This window comes from Pleurodeles waltl, chromosome 11 (genome assembly GCF_031143425.1).
Source record: "Pleurodeles waltl isolate 20211129_DDA chromosome 11, aPleWal1.hap1.20221129, whole genome shotgun sequence".
Lineage (NCBI taxonomy): Eukaryota > Metazoa > Chordata > Amphibia > Caudata > Salamandridae > Pleurodeles > Pleurodeles waltl.
Genome location: NC_090450.1, coordinates 234216653 through 234235771, shown reverse-complemented (window position 1 = coordinate 234235771; position 19119 = coordinate 234216653). Strand labels below are relative to the sequence as shown.

Here is a 19119-nt window from a genome sequence, read left to right as displayed (position 1 = left end):
GGCAACCTTACGTTGATGGAACCTAGAAACAAGAGCTCCTTGAAAAGGCATAAAAGATCATGGACCTGGCTAGATTTTTCACATTGACAACCGATTTCTCTGGATATGCCTACATCTTTAGCTATTTTTCTCTAGGCAAGGTTAACTAACACGGATAAAAGGTAAGTATGAAGTAACTTCTGTTTAATTTGGTAATGTTAATCTCCGACACAACCTCATTTTGCCAAACGTATGCAGGTATAGGTGATGAAACAAAAAGATGAAGAGGAGTAATGTGTAGCAGGCAATTAGTTTTAAAGCAATATTAGGAAAAAAAGGAGCAAAGTAATGAAAAAAGTATTAACACACTTGGAACTATGCATATTATCAATCTATTGGAATTTTTAAACCTCCAAAAAAACAATGGCTGTTCCAGTGCTTAATTTGTGCTTGTTGTTTCCGGTGCTGAGCACCAGCACTTATATTTGAGGCCCAGGGCTTATTCTTCTGCCTCAAGCATTTGCTGCGAACAAAAGACACATATCGGAAAGACGGAGGAAGGGAAATACAAAAATGCGTCATAAAGGGAGAAAGTAGAAAGCTGCTAGAATGAGCTGAAGGGGCAGGGAGTGGCTTTATATTGATTGAAGAGGCCCGAAATGGGTTCAGGTTTACGCCGTCTCAGTACTCAGGGAGAGGATGTAGCGCAGCGGTCAGAGCAACCGCCTCGGGAGCTAGAGATTGGGGTTGTAACTTCCGCAACGCCGCTACATCCAGTGATTCTGGGCAAATCACTTAATCTCCCTGTGCCCATGGACAGCGCCTTGAGACCCTCACGGGTGATATGCCGCGCTATATATAAATCTACATTTACAGTTACATTATTCCATGTTCCCACATTTAAATGCAGCACCGCATGTTTAAGAGGAGGGCTTCGGGCACGGCACGTTTTTATTTACAAATTAAGCACTGGGATATTCCATACAAATACAGAAACCTACTTCTGACTCTCCTGTGTCTACCATGTTTCCCCACCAATAGCAACTGAAAATGAATACAAACCAACAGTAGTGATCGGCCTTCGGAAGGGTAATATGCCTTTGGAAGTGCTTGAGAAGATCCCACGGCCAATGAAGACGCACGGAGCAAACCCAATCCATTTCTTGAAGAGATTCTGAACAGCTCTTTTCCAGCCTCCATCTTGAAATAGACACTGCTGATAGATTTCATTCTCCCCAAAAGAATACACGGGCACAAGGGCAGTCCTAAAAAAAGGGAAATTACTTTATGTTACCCAATGAGAAGCATATACAATGTCTTCGTCATTTTGGCTAAATGTAAACTATAATTTTATAACACAGTTTTGAGTGATTGTGCCTTTTTGCTGATCTAGGATAATATTGTGAACCAGAAGTCATGCAATATTGTTCAGCGGTAATGCTGGCGGGGGCGGTGTATTCCTATTCGACAAGCAGCGCTGCCCTCCGCATAATGATACCCATTTCGCCAGACTTTTCCCGGCGGTTCCCACCAGAGAAAGGCTGGTGGAATGGGTATCTTGGGGTGATTTGGGGTCTGCCTGGGGGCCCCTGCACTGCCCATGCACTTGGCATGGGCAGTGCAGGGGCCCCCGTGCAGTGCCTCATCGCGCAGGTCAATTTGGCACCGCTGTCAATGTTATGGCCCTTTTCCCTGCTGGGCCTGCGGGCAGCAGGGAAAACATTATACGGCCGGTGGGGGGGAGGAGGGGTAGTTGCGCTGGCGGTCTTCTATTGACCGCCAGCGCTGATCTAAGCGGTTTTTACTGCCGAGATCATAATGAGGGCCTTTGCCTTTACCCTGAAGGAGTCATCTGATCTGGCCAAATTTTTAAAGTATATGCACCAACTACAAAAACTGCTGAAAGATTGCTCAAAGTGTGGCTAGATCTACTACCCGGATAAAATCAGCTTGTGGAGCTGTATATCAATACAGGCCAATTTTATCTGCTGCGCATCTGTCTAAACTTTGACCTATGAGATGCTTGCACGGATTGTATCGGCTCCTCTGGGTAGCATGCTGTGGATATGAATTATTATTACTTAGAGGCTTTTATCATCATTTTTAACATGTCTGTTGGGTTCCTTCTTACAATTTGTCAGTGAATCCAAAACGTCCCAACTAAAAAACACCAGTGAGCTTCAGGGTGGAGAGGTGAGATAACCAGGGTTTGGGATGGACTGGTTCCATGGGGATCAGAGTCAGTGCTGATTGCCATTAGGTGAGCCTCTTTCAAGGGTGACACACTGGGTGAAAAACAGTGGGTTGGAATGCTACCACAAGCAATTGCCACTGGTTAGACTATTTGAAAGCATTTATCCCATCACCTTTTGCATGCCTGATTACCAGTAGTATGGCTGGTGTCCTGAAGCTGACACAGCTTTTCAAGCCTACTGCTACCAATGTTTGTGGATTCCAAAAAGTAGTAGATATGGGTCAATTCACAGAGTACTTATATGGGTGCAGTTGTAATACTATTAATAAACCAGTCATTATATATATTTAAGTTTCTGATCTAAAAATTAACAAGTTAAGGTAAAACCTCTCAGCAGAATGAGAACACTCAAGGAAACAGACACAAATGTACCAGATCCAACTCCAGGCCCCCTTGCCCAACTCCCAAGCAATGAATGCATTTGAACAGTGTCACACCTCAAACACACCATGAAGCTGCACCCCTGCTGCTCCACCTGGGTCTGCTAATTCTCTATGGGAAATAATAACTACAGTCATGTGCACCACAACGGCCTGGAAGCCATGCCCTGTGAGGTCCTATTTTAAGCCTATCTGCACTGCACATGCTTTTCATTAACTCTGCTATGAGAAGCCTTAATGGCACAATTGTCAAATTGCACATAAACAATCTACAATGGAAATTTGGCACTTCTATGTGTGTTGCAGAAAACTGCGTCGGAGGGGCCCATATTTACAAGGTGACGTTAAGCCACAAAAAGTGGCTTAGCACTGCCTTGTTTATATGGTGCAGTAAACAGTGCCATTGGATCATCATAAAAAGTGATGCTCCGGTGGTGCTAAGGGCTTGTAAATATGCCCCTAAGTGTCTTTTCTCGCCTATTCAATAACATTTGCATAACTCTGACAATTCTTGACTTATGAACATTGGTACAAATCTAAGTAGCACAATAATAAAATCTGTGTCATTTGACAGTACAATGACTCAATTGGAATCATATCGAACAGCTCACTCAACATGTGGTACAACACAAAGGTCAGCTTCCTCCAATTTGTTGTTAAGTTCTTGAACAATATGGCCCGTACCTTTTGAATATATCTCTGCAGGCACCAACTTCCCATTGACAATCATTCCACTTGCAATAATTGGAAATTCAGGGCCAGATGTAGGTAGGTGGCAAATTGCGAGTTGCAATTTGCGAGTCCTTCCGACTCGCAAATTGCAACTCGCAATTTGCTATGCAGAACGGTGTCTCAGACACCGTCTGCGAGTCGCTATGGGGTCGCAAAGACCCACCTCATTAATAATAATGAGGTGGGTCGCAATTTGCGACCCCATAGCGATTCAGGGCTCTCACGGGGATGGAGGCCTGCTGTAGTCAGCAGACTTCCATGTCCGTGACTGCTTTTAAATAAAGCAGTTTTTTTTTTCAAAGTGCAACTCGTTTTCCTTAAAGGAAATCAAGCTGCACTTTGAAAAATAAACCGAAACCTTTAGTTTCGGTATTTTCAGGGCAGGTAGTGGTCCATTGGACCACTGCCTGCTCTGAAAAATTATTTTTAATGCCAGACACAAAGGGGAAGGGGTCCCATGGGCACCCCTTCCCGTTTGCGACTGGGTTACCATCCACTTCAAGTGGATGGTAACTGCGAGTCCATTTGCGACCGCATTCGCGGTCGCAAATGGAATCACATCGGATTGCGAGTCGCAAATAGGAAGGGAACACCCCTTCCTATTTGCGAGTCGGAAATGCATTTTGCGAGTCGGTTCCGACTCGCAAAATGCATTTCTACATAGCAAAGTAGCTTTAGCGACTCGCAAATGGGCGTTTTTCGAAGTTTGCGAGTAGCTAAACCTTTGCTCCATCTGGCCCTCAGTGTTTACTGAAGCATCAACAATGTTTTGGCGAGTTAACATCTCCAAGTTCATCTTGTTCGATGTTGATGACCAGAATTTAATAAGTTGCACAGGTATAGGTGTCAAATGTTTGATGCAGGCAAGGTCAATTGTTCTAGTTGTATATATATTCATCTGATTATCTCACATTCTTTGACAGATAGTTCAAGTTAACATTCAAAGACAATGTGCAGTTCTTGCAAGGTGCACACTGACTTTGATATCTGTAGAACAGTCTGAACGACGTCTCCGAAGTTTTGCATGGACTAAATCTTGATCATTCACAATTGTGACATATAATCCACAACAACAGCAGTTTTCAATGAGAACACCTTTTTGAATTGAAATTCTTCAGGTGAAAGTTGTTTTTCAAGCTCTTGTACAAGTTTGTACTTCACTGGTTTGGCTGCAGCATCTCCATCAAATAATGCGTTTGTTGGAAGAAGATCATGCCACAGAATGGTCTTGATAAAATCACCTTTCCTTTTGCTACGTCCATCTCTGTGCTTGTAAAAGTTGTTTTTTGTAACCTGTTTTTTAGTGACTGGTTGGACAAAACTCTCTCTCAATACAAATCTCTCCTGCTTCAGTTCTGCATATAGTTTTGATCCATTTTCCAGGATATCTAGTAGGCGTGTTTTTTTATCATTATTCTACATATTGTTCAATCACAAAGTTGTGTAGTAGCACAAGCTCAGTAATTTCACAGGGGTTTCCTTGCTGCTACATGAAGTGAAGAAGGCTGTCAATATGTTTATTAAAACGTTCCCCTGTCTTTCTCACAAATTTGTGGCGAGGAACAGTTCCATGATGGTCCATTAATTTTGAATTTGTCATCTCTCTGAATACATTGCAAATAGAAAGGACTTCATGGTAAACTAGCTTCAATTGAGCAACATATTCACTTTTACATGCCTGACCAACAATTTCCTTGGAGGTTTATGTGATCTCTTGACTGTCTGTTCCAGTTTCATATCTGGAGCCACATCATTGAAAATTCCATCCCTGTGTTTCACCACAAAACGTCTTTGGATTAATTTTCTGTAGTGGTATGGTTTTTGCACCTCTAGCTTCTTCCCTCTTTCAAAATACCAGGACCCATATCTCAGGTAGTTTATGCAGTTGAATTTGTGAAACACAGTAATCAATGACTCCACAGTCTTCACGTGCAGCTCCCAATCACCTTCCCGATCCGCATGCACAAAAGTTTTCACTTTTCATATGTAGAACGTTTCCCAAGTACTTGCAAAGTTCAGATTTTTCTTCACATCCTTTGACAAACTCTACAAACTTAGTTTTCAGATTTTCCGATTTTGAACTGAGTTTATTGAACATCACCTGGCTTTGCATTATGTATTTTGAATTAAGTGTACCCTGTGCCTTGTTCACTTCTGAGATAAGATATGCAAAACCTAATTTATCATTCTTGTTCCAGAAAGCATTCCAACACATTGTTTCTATAGCCTCAGATATGATGAGAATCCCTTGTAATGAATGAACATATTGAGTTGGACAGTTTGCTTCCAAAGATTTCGGCCTCAATAAGTGTATTGTCTATGCCACATCCACTGAGATAACTTCACGCACACTGCAACTTGTGGAAAACACCTATCACTGAATAAATATCATCAAATTCTACTGGAATGCTCATACAAATGTCAGCTGCAATACGGAAAACACCTTTAACGCAGAAAATTGGCATGATAGGCTGGTCTTCAAGCTGAGCAAGCACATTTTGGAAATGTTTTTGCACTGTGTATGCTGTTGCATAGTTTGTGACTGGAGATGGTACTACTGGTAAAAAGCCAACCTTCTTCAGTGGGACAGTATTCTGGGAGATCAGAACATGAATTCCAGCCCACGGAGGAACCAGCTTTTCTTCATCCTTCAGTCTGCACTGAATAAGTGACATGATAAGTTCAGTTAAATCAGCTTTGTCGACCGCCGCATAAGGTAGCAGAAGATCCACGTTCTCAGCCACTTTGAAACTTTCTGGTAGACTGGGACATGTTGATGGCTTGTAGTGATTTTGCACACATTGGCAAGGCAGTTGAGTTATAAGTTTTCAGCTTCATTTCTTCATGTCAACAGCTGACACAGCTTGTTTTCCAGCAGCTATTTCATTGGTACAGTCTTGAAAAAGCACCATGGCAGTATCATTTGATAAAATCAAAATGATCAAGAGCAGCAATTGTATATTCTTTCCTGGTAAAGTGACCTGGAAGTGGTGCGCGGTCAGATTCACAAGATCGTACAGCATGAGCTGCTAACAAGTAGTTGCTCCGTACTATGTAATTATAACTTGTTCATACACCAGTCCTATTCATTGAAGTGACTAGCTCTCTACTTTTGCACTTGTCATAGATTCCGTGAGGAGTCATCATGTATAGCAGAGTTTTCTTCTTGCCGTGATGTAATTCATAAAACATGATTTGGAAAAGACAGTACATTTTCACAGCATAAGCCTGTCTGCTCATGAGGTTGTCTTCCACCTCTTCGCTTATATCTTCAAAGCCATCATCAATGTTGTTGGCTTCTGTTCTGAACTCAAGAACTTTAGTTTGTAACAGTGTGGTTCACTGAAATTAAACAATGATTTAAAAATGTTGAGACAACATCAGGCATTCTTGTGGACTCCCATGATTTGCAGAGCTCTAGTGCATCACAAAATGTGTCATTAAGTCCAAAATCTAAATCTTTCAGGACGTTTCTTAAAATGGTTCCTGCTGATTTTACTGCATCCTGCGATCTTATTTTGACAGCAAGAACCACAGGAGTCAAATCAGCTGAAAACCCCATAAGTGGCTTCTTCTTTTTGTTAGTCTGACAAAAACAAATTCTGTCATTGTACATTCTCACCAGAAAAATCTTAATTTCATTATTATGGATAAATACAGTTTCATCAATGTTGATCATTATTTCTCTGATCTCACTGAGTGTGAACCCGTAGCCAGCACTCAAGAGTGACTTTAAAACCTCATTTGCTATTTCGAAGAGTGCAAACTTAACTGAAGGCTGGCACTTATGTTGCAGCTAGGAGCTCATTGTGCATTCATATTTTCAAATGTATGCATGAATGCGGTTCGGAGGGCATACAAATCCGCTGCACATACATTCACCTCGCTGTTTAGATCAGCTACTCGCCTGAAAACCTCCTCTTGGAAGAACCTTGCTGCCGATAAAAACATGTTTGCCCTTTCAGTTCAAATAAGCTTTATTTCGGTAGCTAGTACCATAAAAGCACAAAACATACACACAAAAAACCCATCACATTTCATATACATTAAAAATAAGTTAAGACAAGGATAAAATCGATACAATAATAAATACCACTGGGCCCATGACTTAAACATAAAATTTGCACACATAATACTCTGGCACCATACATATAAATATATTAAAAGTTATAAATCTGTGCAAAATGCAATAGTTTGTTCAGCGTTCAACACCAAATACAGTACTAAGAGAAAAAGCACTTTCCCAGATGATTTCCTGAGTCAATTGCAAGATTTCATGATTTTAGGCCACAGGTTCAACATAGTCACTACACAGCTTCTTTGGCCCAAAAAACACAGTAGTATTATGAATACACACACTAATTAACAATACATTTCACAAATGTGTGCTGAACCATGTCCGTCATTGGGAAGGCAACCTGCAATTGTGTAAAACTATACAAACAAGGCAACTTCACATGAAGAAGATAAAATCTTTGCCCTATTGGTCCACATGGCTCCAAGGAATTTAGCGATAGCAGTTACTAAAACATGATCAGTATCTGAATTAGGAATTCGTAGATCTATAAAGGTCCTGTGGACGCCCAACAGCCTGCAGGCAGGTGAAAGCCACTTCCTGTGAGGGATTACATAAGCAGGGCAGACAAAAAATACATGGGGCAAATTTTCAATAGGGGTGTAACAAGATGGGCAGACTGTAGTTCCGTCAGATGATCTACTTCTAGTGACTGATCTTAATGGTAGGTTTCCTACACGAAACTGGAAGTACAGCTTCCTGTCCTTAGAAGTCAAGATCATGTCCCAAAATGCCTCATAGCTGCTTTTATCCTTCAGATAGGCAAAAGCATGAGACAGCTTAGAATGAATTGCTACATGCAGGTCTTCAGAATCTACCATCTTCTAATACTTATTTTTAAAGTCAAGCTTCGAGGGAAAGGCAGCAGTAGTTGGATGATCTCAAAGCTCTCACCATCCAAGCAAATACAGTGAAGCCTTAACATATCTAAGCCAGGGGACACTAAGAGAGCGATCAGCTTCAACTGCAGCCTGGAGAGCTTCAGTACATGAGGCAACTCTGGAGTTGTCCAGAGCCATCTCTAGTACAGGAGAGGACGTAAACAGGCTTTAGGACCTAGTCCCTTAGTGCCCAAATCCTTCAAAAGAGGGAACAAAGGGGTACTCGATGGTACAGAAACAAGTTTCCTTAAAAAGGTATTTTTTACTATAGATATTTCTTGAGCTTTAGCATAGCCCCATAGCTCAGCACCATATAAAGTGGAACTAACATCCTTGGTCCCATAGATCTGAAGTGCCAGGCGGATCGGTTTGGAATATGAGGTGCTAAAGTCCCTGACTAGAACCCCAGTGTACTGTTTTTGCTTCAACGCCAACTTGGTAATCTGGGATTTCCAAGGCAGATTTTCAGATATTGTTAAACCAAGGTAACCAAAAGATTTAGGGGGTCATTCTGACCCTGGCGGTCACCGACCGCCAGGGCCAACGACCGCGGAAGCACCGGCAACAGGCTGGCAGTGCTTCCTGGGCCATTCTGACCGCGGCGGTAAAGCTGCGGTCAGAAAAGGGGAACCGGCGGTTTCCCGCCGGTTTACCCCTGGACCAGGGAATCCTCCATGGCGGCGCTGCTTGCAGCGCCGCCATGGGGATTCCGACCCCCTTCCCGCCATCCTGTTCCTGGGGGTTTTTACCGCCAGGATGGCAGGAACGGGTGTCGTGGGGCCCCTGGGGGCCCCTGCACTGCCCATGCCGCTGGCATGGGCAGTGCAGGGGCCCCCTAACAGGGCCCCACAAAGATTTTCAGTGTCTGCTTTGCAGACACTGAAAATCGCGACGGGTGCCACTGCACCCGTCGCACCCCTGCAAATCAGCCGGCTCCATTCGGAGCCGGCTTCCTCTTTGCAGGGGCTTTCCCGCTGGGCCGGCGGGCGATCTTTTGGAGATCGCCCGCCGGCCCAGCGGGAAAGTCAGAATGATCGCCGCGGTCATTTGACCGCGGTGCGGTCTTTTGGCGGTCTCAGCCCGGCGGGCGGCGCCCGCCACCCGCCGGGGTCGGAATGACCCCCTTAATCTTTTCAACCGACGTGCTTCCAAGAACTACCTTCTATTTATATGATTTATGGGGGTTAAACATCATTAGTTTAGTTTTGGAGGTATTGATCTCCAGTCCCCGAGAGAGGCAGAACTCCTCAAATCGATTTAGGAGTTTCTGTAGACCACTAGTGTCTTGGAGATTAGGAGAGTGTCATCTGCAAACAACAATACAGGAACTTTACATGCACCTATACATGGTGCATCTGCCTCCACCATAGCTAAAAAGGGACAATATCATTGATATACAATGAAAATAAAGTTGGAGCAAGGACGCATCCCTGTCGTACTCCCCTTTGTACTGTGATTTTGGCAGTAAGCCGCCCCTGATCACCCCACCTGACGCGTGCATAAATATCCTCATGGAGGCATACTAGTAAGGAAAGGAGGTGGGGAGGCATTACAAAGTCAAACAGATCTTCCCACAGCTCGTTGCGCAGTACTAAATCAAACGCAAATTTGAGATCCACTAAAGGAACATATAGATTTCCTTTGCCAATTAAGACAGTTTTCCAATATAGAAGCAGGAATCTAAAAACTTGGTCAATAGTGGAAAATGTTATGTGAAACCCAGCTTGCAGAGGGCTGAGAATGTCATGTTCAGAAATCCAATCCTGGATCTTTCCCAAAAGACAGTGGCAGAAAATGTTTTGCACACAGTCTAATAAGCTGATAGGCCTATAGTTACAGGGCAAGAATCTAGTTGCCCCCGCCCCTATTGCAGAAGATAGAATAAGGATGTATGTGGACCAGCATCTATGTCAGTCAAGAATAAATCTGCCGGGACACCATCCTGGCCAGCTGCCCTACCACGCTTCAGGGCGCCTAATGAATGCACAACATCAGAAAGGGTGAACAAATGTAGACTTGGAGAGTTGGGTAGTGGATCAATAATTGCGGGAACAGCCCAGTTCTGCTCATACACCACACTAGAACAATCCACAGATTATATTTGACTGAAATGGTTAACCCACTCTGATGGAGCAATATTAGTCTCTGCATGCAACACACCTTTATCAAGGCCTCGCACGTCCATGGACCAAAATCGTACTCAATCCTTATCAGATGCAGCTTCATTTAGTGCAGCCCACCGTTTCTCAACCTGCATATGCTTGGCTTTACGGATAGCAGCCTTTTAAGATTTTCTGGCTATATGGATAGAGGCTATATACTTCGTTTTGATAGCTTTGACCAGTTGTTTATTTAAGGCTTGGCAGTCATTGTTACACAAAGGATTTTTTACTTTGAGACTTTTGCCACTAAGGTTACCACCTACCATGAAATGGGCCGTAATACTTTCAAAACAAAGAACATGACATGCAATCAATTGCACATTATTAGTTGTGGAGCCCGCCTCTAGTTGTGCCAGCAAAGACTTCAAAACAGCATTGACAGAACTTAAAATATCAGGCCGAGCTACTAACTGATGCCCCTTCAAATGTCTTTTGTTGTTGGTCATGCAAATGTCCATTAGTGGTATAGTGGGAATGCTAGGCACAGACAATTGGTCACATACAGCCAGCATTTGGACAGAGAGTGGATTGTGGTCACTCTCATTCCTCTCAACAACTATCATGTCAACGACTAGAGGCCACAATCTCAAATCAACTAAGCAATAATCAATTCTGCTTGCATGGTTAGTTTTGTTATACATGTGAAAGCCCTTAGCATCTGATTTAGTTCTGCCATAAAGTGCTCTAAGCCTGTTCTATCCAGGAGGCTGGTTCACCTGTTCGGTATAAGTCAATAAGGACGCTCAATGAAGGACCACACGCAAATTATGAATAAATGTGGCTTTACTACAATTTCAGATAAATGCAGGCATTTAGCACATTAACAATAGTGAAATAAGCATGACAATGAAAAGCACCTATTCATATATATGTATACGAATGAGCAAAGAGTTCATTGACAGAATAAGAATAGTAAATAAAAAGAAATATCTATATAAATGTTTACATATCAGTACACTACAAAGAGCATCTATGCATACGTCTGAGTACAGAGTTCATTGACACATATAAACTTGGAATAACTGTATACCAACATGTGATACACTACGATGTTCAGGGAGCAGAATATTAACGAGTTGAGCACTTCAGATAAGCTTTGATTTACTGCACACTAAAATGCACATTTCAGTTACTGTGGCAGACTCACACTACGATGTTCAGTAAAGCAGGAAAAGAACTATAATTGAGCTGAATTTCTCAGATTATAAACACAGTGCAAGTATAATAATCAATCATAATAATAGAGCAGAGAAACAAAAAGCCTTTCATCCCTGGGTGGAACTTAACTTAGTCACTTAGTCCACGAGTGCTGGGAAGCCCTCTACCGCCCGCTTGGACCTCTCTCCCCCTCGAGCGTCACGGTCTTGGAACAGCAAAACAGGGAGGCAGCGCTGGGTCTGAAGATGACAGTTTCATAACTCCATCTGCGAGCTTCAAAATTCCCTCACCCACCTTTCAGTGTTTAAATAACCTGAAGCTTGGATTCTACCCCCTTCCAGTATTTTCTAGCTATGTATGTTATCAGTACATGTCTCTTGGCTGCCTTGCCATTCCCTGGCCATTGTTTTCATTCCATCTTTTACTGTGGTCTCGTTCTCCAGGCTGAGACTGACTCTCCTTTACAGCCTGTTTCTCACACATGCAGCTGCGAATAAGTTTATCTATGGAATGTCAAAAGAAAACAAGCTTGAAAGCGAACATCGTGAATTTCTTTCACGTTGTTCTGGCTTCGGCAGGCATCACGCTCATCTACACTGTTCAAGCTAATTAACCCTTCGCGTTACAATGTCTTCCGCATCTTTCCCTACTGCTACACTGATCACTCCACCCCTTAGATGAGCGCGATGCTTGCGAGGCCAGAAGTATTTATTGTAACACTTCGCTAGCTAGATTGCTACGAATACTTGTTAGCATTATTCTGAGCGCTTGCATCTTAGTATAAAGCTGGTTTGTGCGTACATATAGTCTACATAGTATAATCATTAGCGTGAAACAGACAATCAGTAGCCAGATTTGCGGATGTAACACTATATCTAGCGTTTTCGTAGCTCCTGGTGCCCAACCTAAGAAGATGTCATACCAATGGTGCTCAGTTTCTTGCTGGATACGTGTAGCAGTGTGCATAAGCTGTTTGGCGTCTATAATCATGTGTATGGCTGCATCCTTGGTATATTTAACTGCCATGTCGAATTTAGCAAATGTGATTTGTGCGTAGCGCCTGATTGCCTCTAATCTAGGTAGCTTCACAACAAGCGGAATGTTCCATTCTAACTGTGCTTGCATTTGTGTCTGTAATGTGGTTGTGGTGAACTTAGTCGGTTGGTATAGGATGTGAGTACTTATGTCAATAATGCTGGTAATATTGCACATACACATTACCTGCTCTCCGGTGGTTTGTATATATCCGTTAATAAGTAAGGGGTGATTAGTAACGTAACATATACTCTCTGTTCCAATCTGATATAAGTCTGTGCCATTGATAGGATAAGGTAACCATTCACATTCTCCTGGTATTGGGTGAAGGCATGGGTCTAGCGCCCGTCCAGTGTGGGTACATACCCACCCCTTAGACCAATCTGCACATCTAGTGGGATCTTCGGTGTGATTGGTTTGATCAATCCATTTTTTGTCAGTGTGAGGTATCCACCATTCTTCACCTATTACTACAGGGAGCAATATAAAGGGGCACCATATTTCAGGAGGAAGATTACTTCTGGCTATATCAAAATGAGCATAACACATCTCTCCCTCACAATGGAATTGTATAGGCTTTACCCATATTTCTTCAGGCAAATGCAATTGTTGTCTCCAATATTCACCTTGAAGCTGTCCCCATTCTGCCTTGAAGTCTACATACTGTTGATTAATAATACTTTGCCATAGTATGCACTGAATTCCTTTGGACATTGTTTGGGTGCTTTGAAAGCTTTTTCCAAATTCTTCATAAGTGAAATTATGCCATTGCCAATCACGATACAACCCACGCAGAACCTTCCATACTTCTTGTGAGTGTGTGGGCCCCCATTGTGAAATTACTTTTATGGCTTCTCCTGTATTATATCCTGTTGAAGATAGTTTATTCCTGATGGCTTCAATATCAAAAGCGTTCAGGGCCCCTACCCGAATTCCGGTGGCCCCGGCTATCATGGATCCTAGATCTCTTCTGATGCGTAACTTCGGCAAGGGCCATAACTGTAGTGTCCATGGTGTACATAATGGATCGTACTTAGAGACATTCCCCTTGGCAATAGTTATCTGTAACACAATATGGTTAATTATGCTTGCATGTAAAGCTTGTTTACATCCTATTCTATATCTAACTATGGAAACGTTGCCTAAATTGCTGACCATGCGTCTTTCGGGTACATAAAACATAAAGGCAGGTGGTTTGAAGTATCGAACTCCTGTAGTTCTATTAGACATTGTAACAACTACCATATGTCCTGGTAAAATTTCTCGTTCCTCTGAACAATCATAAGGTCTACACGGATATGTCTGTACTGGTGTAAAAGGTACAATGGTGTCACAATATTTACATATCATGTTTAGCGTATAATTCAAAGCCTGTACCGTTGCAGGCATTCCCTGCAACTCGTTCAGTCCATAGGCATGTCGGATTTGCTGTCCAGTTACTTTCCAGGTCACAGCTTTGGCAGCCATCCATTTGCCTCCATGTACCTTCACGTTGCAGAGTGAAACATTTCCCTGGTCATCAGTTACCTTAGCGGCTTGAGGTGCACAAGTGACATGAAGGTCCGTGATTACATTCTCCGCCACATTTGGTCGGACCAATATACTTTTCCCGGTTATAATCATGACCGCAAACAGGAACCACGTCATCGATGCAGAAGTAATAATTTACGACCGTGGGGTAAGTCTCACTGCAGGTACAAATACAGGTGCATTAGAATTCTTTAAAAGTACAACATATGTACTCCCCACCCCTTGACTCAATATCTCTCCTGCCTCTGGCTTTTTCCCTGGATGATGCACCCATACTCTTCTTCCTGTGCTTCCAAATCCCCCTTCACCTCTCTGAGTGTTATCAGGAGGGGCAGATCTTTCTTCAATGTGGGGGGTATACGCTTGTTCACAAATCAATTGGGCAAGTCTGTCATGTGCTTGATACGATACAGTAGCATCTCCTTGGTTCAATAATACTACTTTAACCTCTCCTCTAAAATCTGGGTCTATGACTCCCCCTAGCACCGACACTCCCTTGATGGCTAGACTGGATCGAGGGGCAATTCTACCATATGTTCCGGATGGTACTCTCACTCCTATTCCTAGGGGAATAGTCTTCACCTGTCCTACGGGTATTTCTCCATCCTCTGGCGCAAACAGGTCCAGTCCTATACTGCCAGAAGTAGCCTGTAAAGGTAATCGAGCTCGAGGGTCTGTTTTCCAGACAATCATTGTGTGGGTGATTTCTTTATCATGCCCTGTCATCCGAATGAAAGGAGTCTGCTGCCCGACTGGTCTATTGTTCAATTCAAACCAGGCTTTGTCTAAATTACTACTCCATCCTTTTAGAGTCTGATGTGCTGATAACTTTTTTAGCTGTTCTTTCAACAATCCGTTATATCTCTCAATCATGCCTGCAGCTTGTGGATAATAACTAAGGTGTAAAATCCACCGAATTCCCTGTTCCTGCGCCCAATCCTGCACTGTTTTCCCTGAAAAGTGTGTGCCCCTATCTGTTTGGATTTCATCAGGTACCCCATAATGTTTTATCAGGTAGTTTAGCCCTCGCAAAGTGGACTTTTGATCTGCAGACTTACAGGGCATACCCAACATAAGGCCAGAGTAGGTGTCCACCATGGTCAATACGTAGCTTTTTCCTCCTTCCTTTGGTAGCGGCCCAATATAGTCCAATTGCCACAATGTAGCGGCTGCAGTTCCTCTTCTGATGTGGCCGCTAGGCTTCTTTTGCAGGGGCATTTGTTTTATCTGGTTGCATCTGGGGCACTCTTTTACTGCTTGTTGGACCTGTTCTTTAGTGACTGGAATCTGTCGTTGCTGTGCCCATGCATAAGTGCCATTCTCTCCTAGATGTCCCGATGTTGTATGAGCCCAGTTTGCTAGAGCAGCTTCAGCCTCCTCATTGATGATTACTGTTCGTGTTTTGGCCATCTGATCTGCGGTGTTGTTGAATAGTGATGCAAGAGAGGGGTCTGAAGGGCAATGGGCGTCCACATGTCCCACATAGATTTGACATTTGTGCCCTTTCTCCCACATCTCTTCCCATAGCTGCTCACCTCCCCAAATGGGGGTACCTTTGATTTTCCATCCGTCCTTGCGCCAAGTCGGGCCCAGCTTACTAGTCCTTGATAGGTGGCCCAGCTGTCAGTGTACACAAACGTTTTCTCTCCGATGGGGGCCTGCTCGATTACTGCTGCTACCCCCTGCAGTTCCGCAAGCTGACTTGATCCATTATTTCCTCTTTGCAGCAACAGCGTTTCTGTAGCAGGCTGGAATGCGACTGTTTGCCATTGTCTCTTTCCTTGATGGTACCGGGTGGTACCATCTGTAAACCATGCATTTTGCTGTTCTTCTTCTGTGAGCTGTTCAAAAGGTGGGGCTGTTTTAAATGGTGAGGACTCCATCTCAGATGGCTCTGGTGAGGGGACCATTGCCTGCAAGTCCACTGCCCCCAGCATATCTTCTTGTAACTTTGACACTCCTGCTGTCCCCGGTTTTGCCCTCTGCTGCAGATACCATTTCCACTTTACAATGGTAGACTCCTGCGCCCTGCCTACTTTAGTGCCGACCCCTCCTTCTCTTATCCAGCCTAGTAAGGGGACCCGTGTTCTTAGGGTAACCGGCCGGTCACCAGTTATACGCTCTGTTTCTACTAACGCCCAATATGCTCCTGCTAGTTCTTTTTCTAACGGGGTGTAATTGCTCATGGAGGGAGTTAATCTCTTCGACCAAAATCCCTGTGGCACTCTCTTCTTTCCTTGCCTCTGCCATAAACTCCACATCACTACATCATCCTGTACTATCATTTCCAACTCAAATGGGTCTCCTTCTGTGATGGGACCTAACGCAAAATAGTTCTGTAATGCATCTTTTGCTCCCTCAAAGGCCTCTTGCTGTTCAGGTCCCCATTGGAAAGGGTGTTTTTTTCATGTAACTTGATATAGTGGTCTCAATATTAATCCTAAGTGAGGGATATGTTGTCTCCAGAATCCCATCAAACCAACAAATCGTTATGCTTCTGCCTTAGTTGAAGGAGTCTTTAGCTGCTGTACCGTATCAATCACCTTCTGTGGTATTTTTTTACTGGTCCTGACCAAATAGCGCCCAGGAATTTCACCTCTTGTGCCGGGCCTTGGACCTTTTTTGGGTTAATGGCCCATCCCCTTTGCTGTAAGTATTCAATTAATCTTTCCAGCGTGTCTGTGACTTGCTCTTTAGTGTCCCCAGTGATCATGATGTCATCAATGTAATGTGCAAGTCGGGTGTCTCCAGCTGAGAAATTGGCTAAATCTCTGGCTATCAGCCCATGACACAATGTGGGACTATGTACGTACCCCTGGGGCAACTTTCTGAATGTGAATTGTCTGTCCTGCCAGCTTATTGCAAATTGGTCTTGACTGGCCTCATCGATATCAATTGAAAAGAAGGCGTTTGCTAGATCAATCACGGCATGCCATTCCCCCACATCTTTACTCAGCTGTTCCACCAGTGTGATGACATCTGGGACGGTGGCTGCCAAAGGTGGAGCCACTTTATTCAGTTGTCGATAGTCGACAGTCATTCGATATGTATCATCTGGTTTCTTCACAGGCCATATAGGAGAGTTAAATGGGCTTACAGCCGGCCTTAACACACCTGCATCTAGCAACCCCTGTATGGTTTCTGAAATCTCTTTATGACCTCCGGGTATGCAGTACTGTTTAATGCACACCGGCTCCTTTGGAGGAGGTACATGTAATGGACTCCACTTTGCATGCCCAACCAGAACTGTCCTAGATTTCTTTATGTGTACGCTCCTCACACCAAAAGTAAATGTTCCCCATTGCGTATCAATAGTTTTGCCTAGTAACAGATCCATGCCAATAATGTATTCTGGTACTTCAGCTATTAAAACTTCTGCCGTGAACGGGGGTCCTTTACCGATTGACAATTTAAGCTTAACAGGTTTGGCCTCTGTCTCTGCACCCCCGTAACCATTAATGATCACACTCTTCCCTGGCAGCCTCTTAGGGTTTCCATTTATCAAAGTTACTTCCGCACCTGTGTCGAGCAGTGCCATAACATGTTGTGTTCCTTTGTGCCAATAAATGATGAGCTGTACATATCGCCGCCTGTCCCCGGGGCTTACCTCTTGCACTGCTCTGACCCCCGGGGTTTGGCCTGACCTTCGTAATAAGGGGTCTGGGACTTCCCAGCCATCGCTGGACAAGTCAGGATATAGAGTTGAGACAGGCACCTTCCTATTTTTCCCTGATTCTGTTTTTTCCTTTTCAGACTCTTCCATGGGTGGTGCTGAGGGCTGTTTCTCATCAACTGCCTCTTTCTCTCTCTGTCTACGCTGCAATGCTTTCCATTTATTAAGCAGATAGGGGGTAGGCTTTCCATCTATCTCCTCTTTCTTCACCCCAGCATTCAACAAATCTATCCACATTTGTCGTCTGGTCACTTTTATTGTAGATTCTCTTCCCTTATACTTATTGTCCTGTCCCACTGCTCTTGCTGATTTTTGTCTATCCAGCCCTTCTAATTGTGCCATTAATAATACCACATCCCCCACTGGTCTTCCCTGAGCGGGCCCTAAAAGGGCCAACAAGGCACCTTTCATATGCGGAGGGGCATTTCTGATTAACCGTGCCCGGATCCCTGCTGTTACGGGTTCAACATCAGGTCCTAAAAATTGCTGGGAGTATACTGCGTTCTGCATCCCCATTTCTCGTAGTTGTTCATTTGCCTCTGAAATCGTATGCCAAGGACCCCAAATCTCCTCCACATCTATAGCAGTTGGGTACAATTGCTTCACTCCTTCCATCAACCAACCCATTAGAGAGAAAGCTTGTTTCCCCTGTGCACCGCGTAACCGTTGCCCTAACATAGCGTGTGTAGTTACTGATCCCATTTTCAAAAGTTCAGTTGGTGATAAATATGTACCGTCTGCTCCAGTGTCCCACAATCTCACCAACCATTTAAACAAGGGCTCTGTAGGCATTTGTCTAAACATACGAGTTATTTCTAACAATTCACTCTGTGTATAATCTCTTACCAAACGTGAATTCTGTATTTGCCCACCATTCTCCCCTTTTGATTTATTTTGCACGAGTGGGCGAACCTCCATTACACCTCCCCTTTCACCTTCAATTTCACCTGCACGTCCTTCTCCACTTTCAACTCCACCTAGTTCTGCTACACCTACTTCCACCTCATCCTCCCAATTCCAGTCATCATCATTATCTGAAACTGTTCCATCCCAAGTACAAGGATCCCAGTTTTCTTTGCGTACCAATGCCCTCACTTGCACAGCTGAGGGTATTTTAGGCTTCTGCCTACTCTTCTGTTTTGCTACTCGAACTGCTAATGCAGTGCACCTTGCCTCCATTTGATCACCCCTATTCACTGCACTTTCGATAGTTTCTTTCATAAGTAACTGCCTTTACTGCAAGGCTGCAACCTCATCCCG

At 43.7% G+C, this 19119-nt stretch overlaps 1 protein-coding gene across 2 annotated transcripts in view; it reads right to left on the bottom strand.

Annotated features, from left to right (window-relative positions):
• LOC138265609 (diacylglycerol O-acyltransferase 2-like) overlaps window positions 1–19119 on the bottom strand; it is a 502849-nt gene that overhangs the window by 79023 nt on the left and 404707 nt on the right. For both annotated transcript variants that reach the window (XM_069213472.1, XM_069213473.1), the window contains exon 8: window positions 1042–1244. In XM_069213472.1, coding sequence (XP_069069573.1) covers window positions 1042–1244 — 203 coding nt within the window. The remainder of the gene's footprint in view (window positions 1–1041; window positions 1245–19119) is intronic.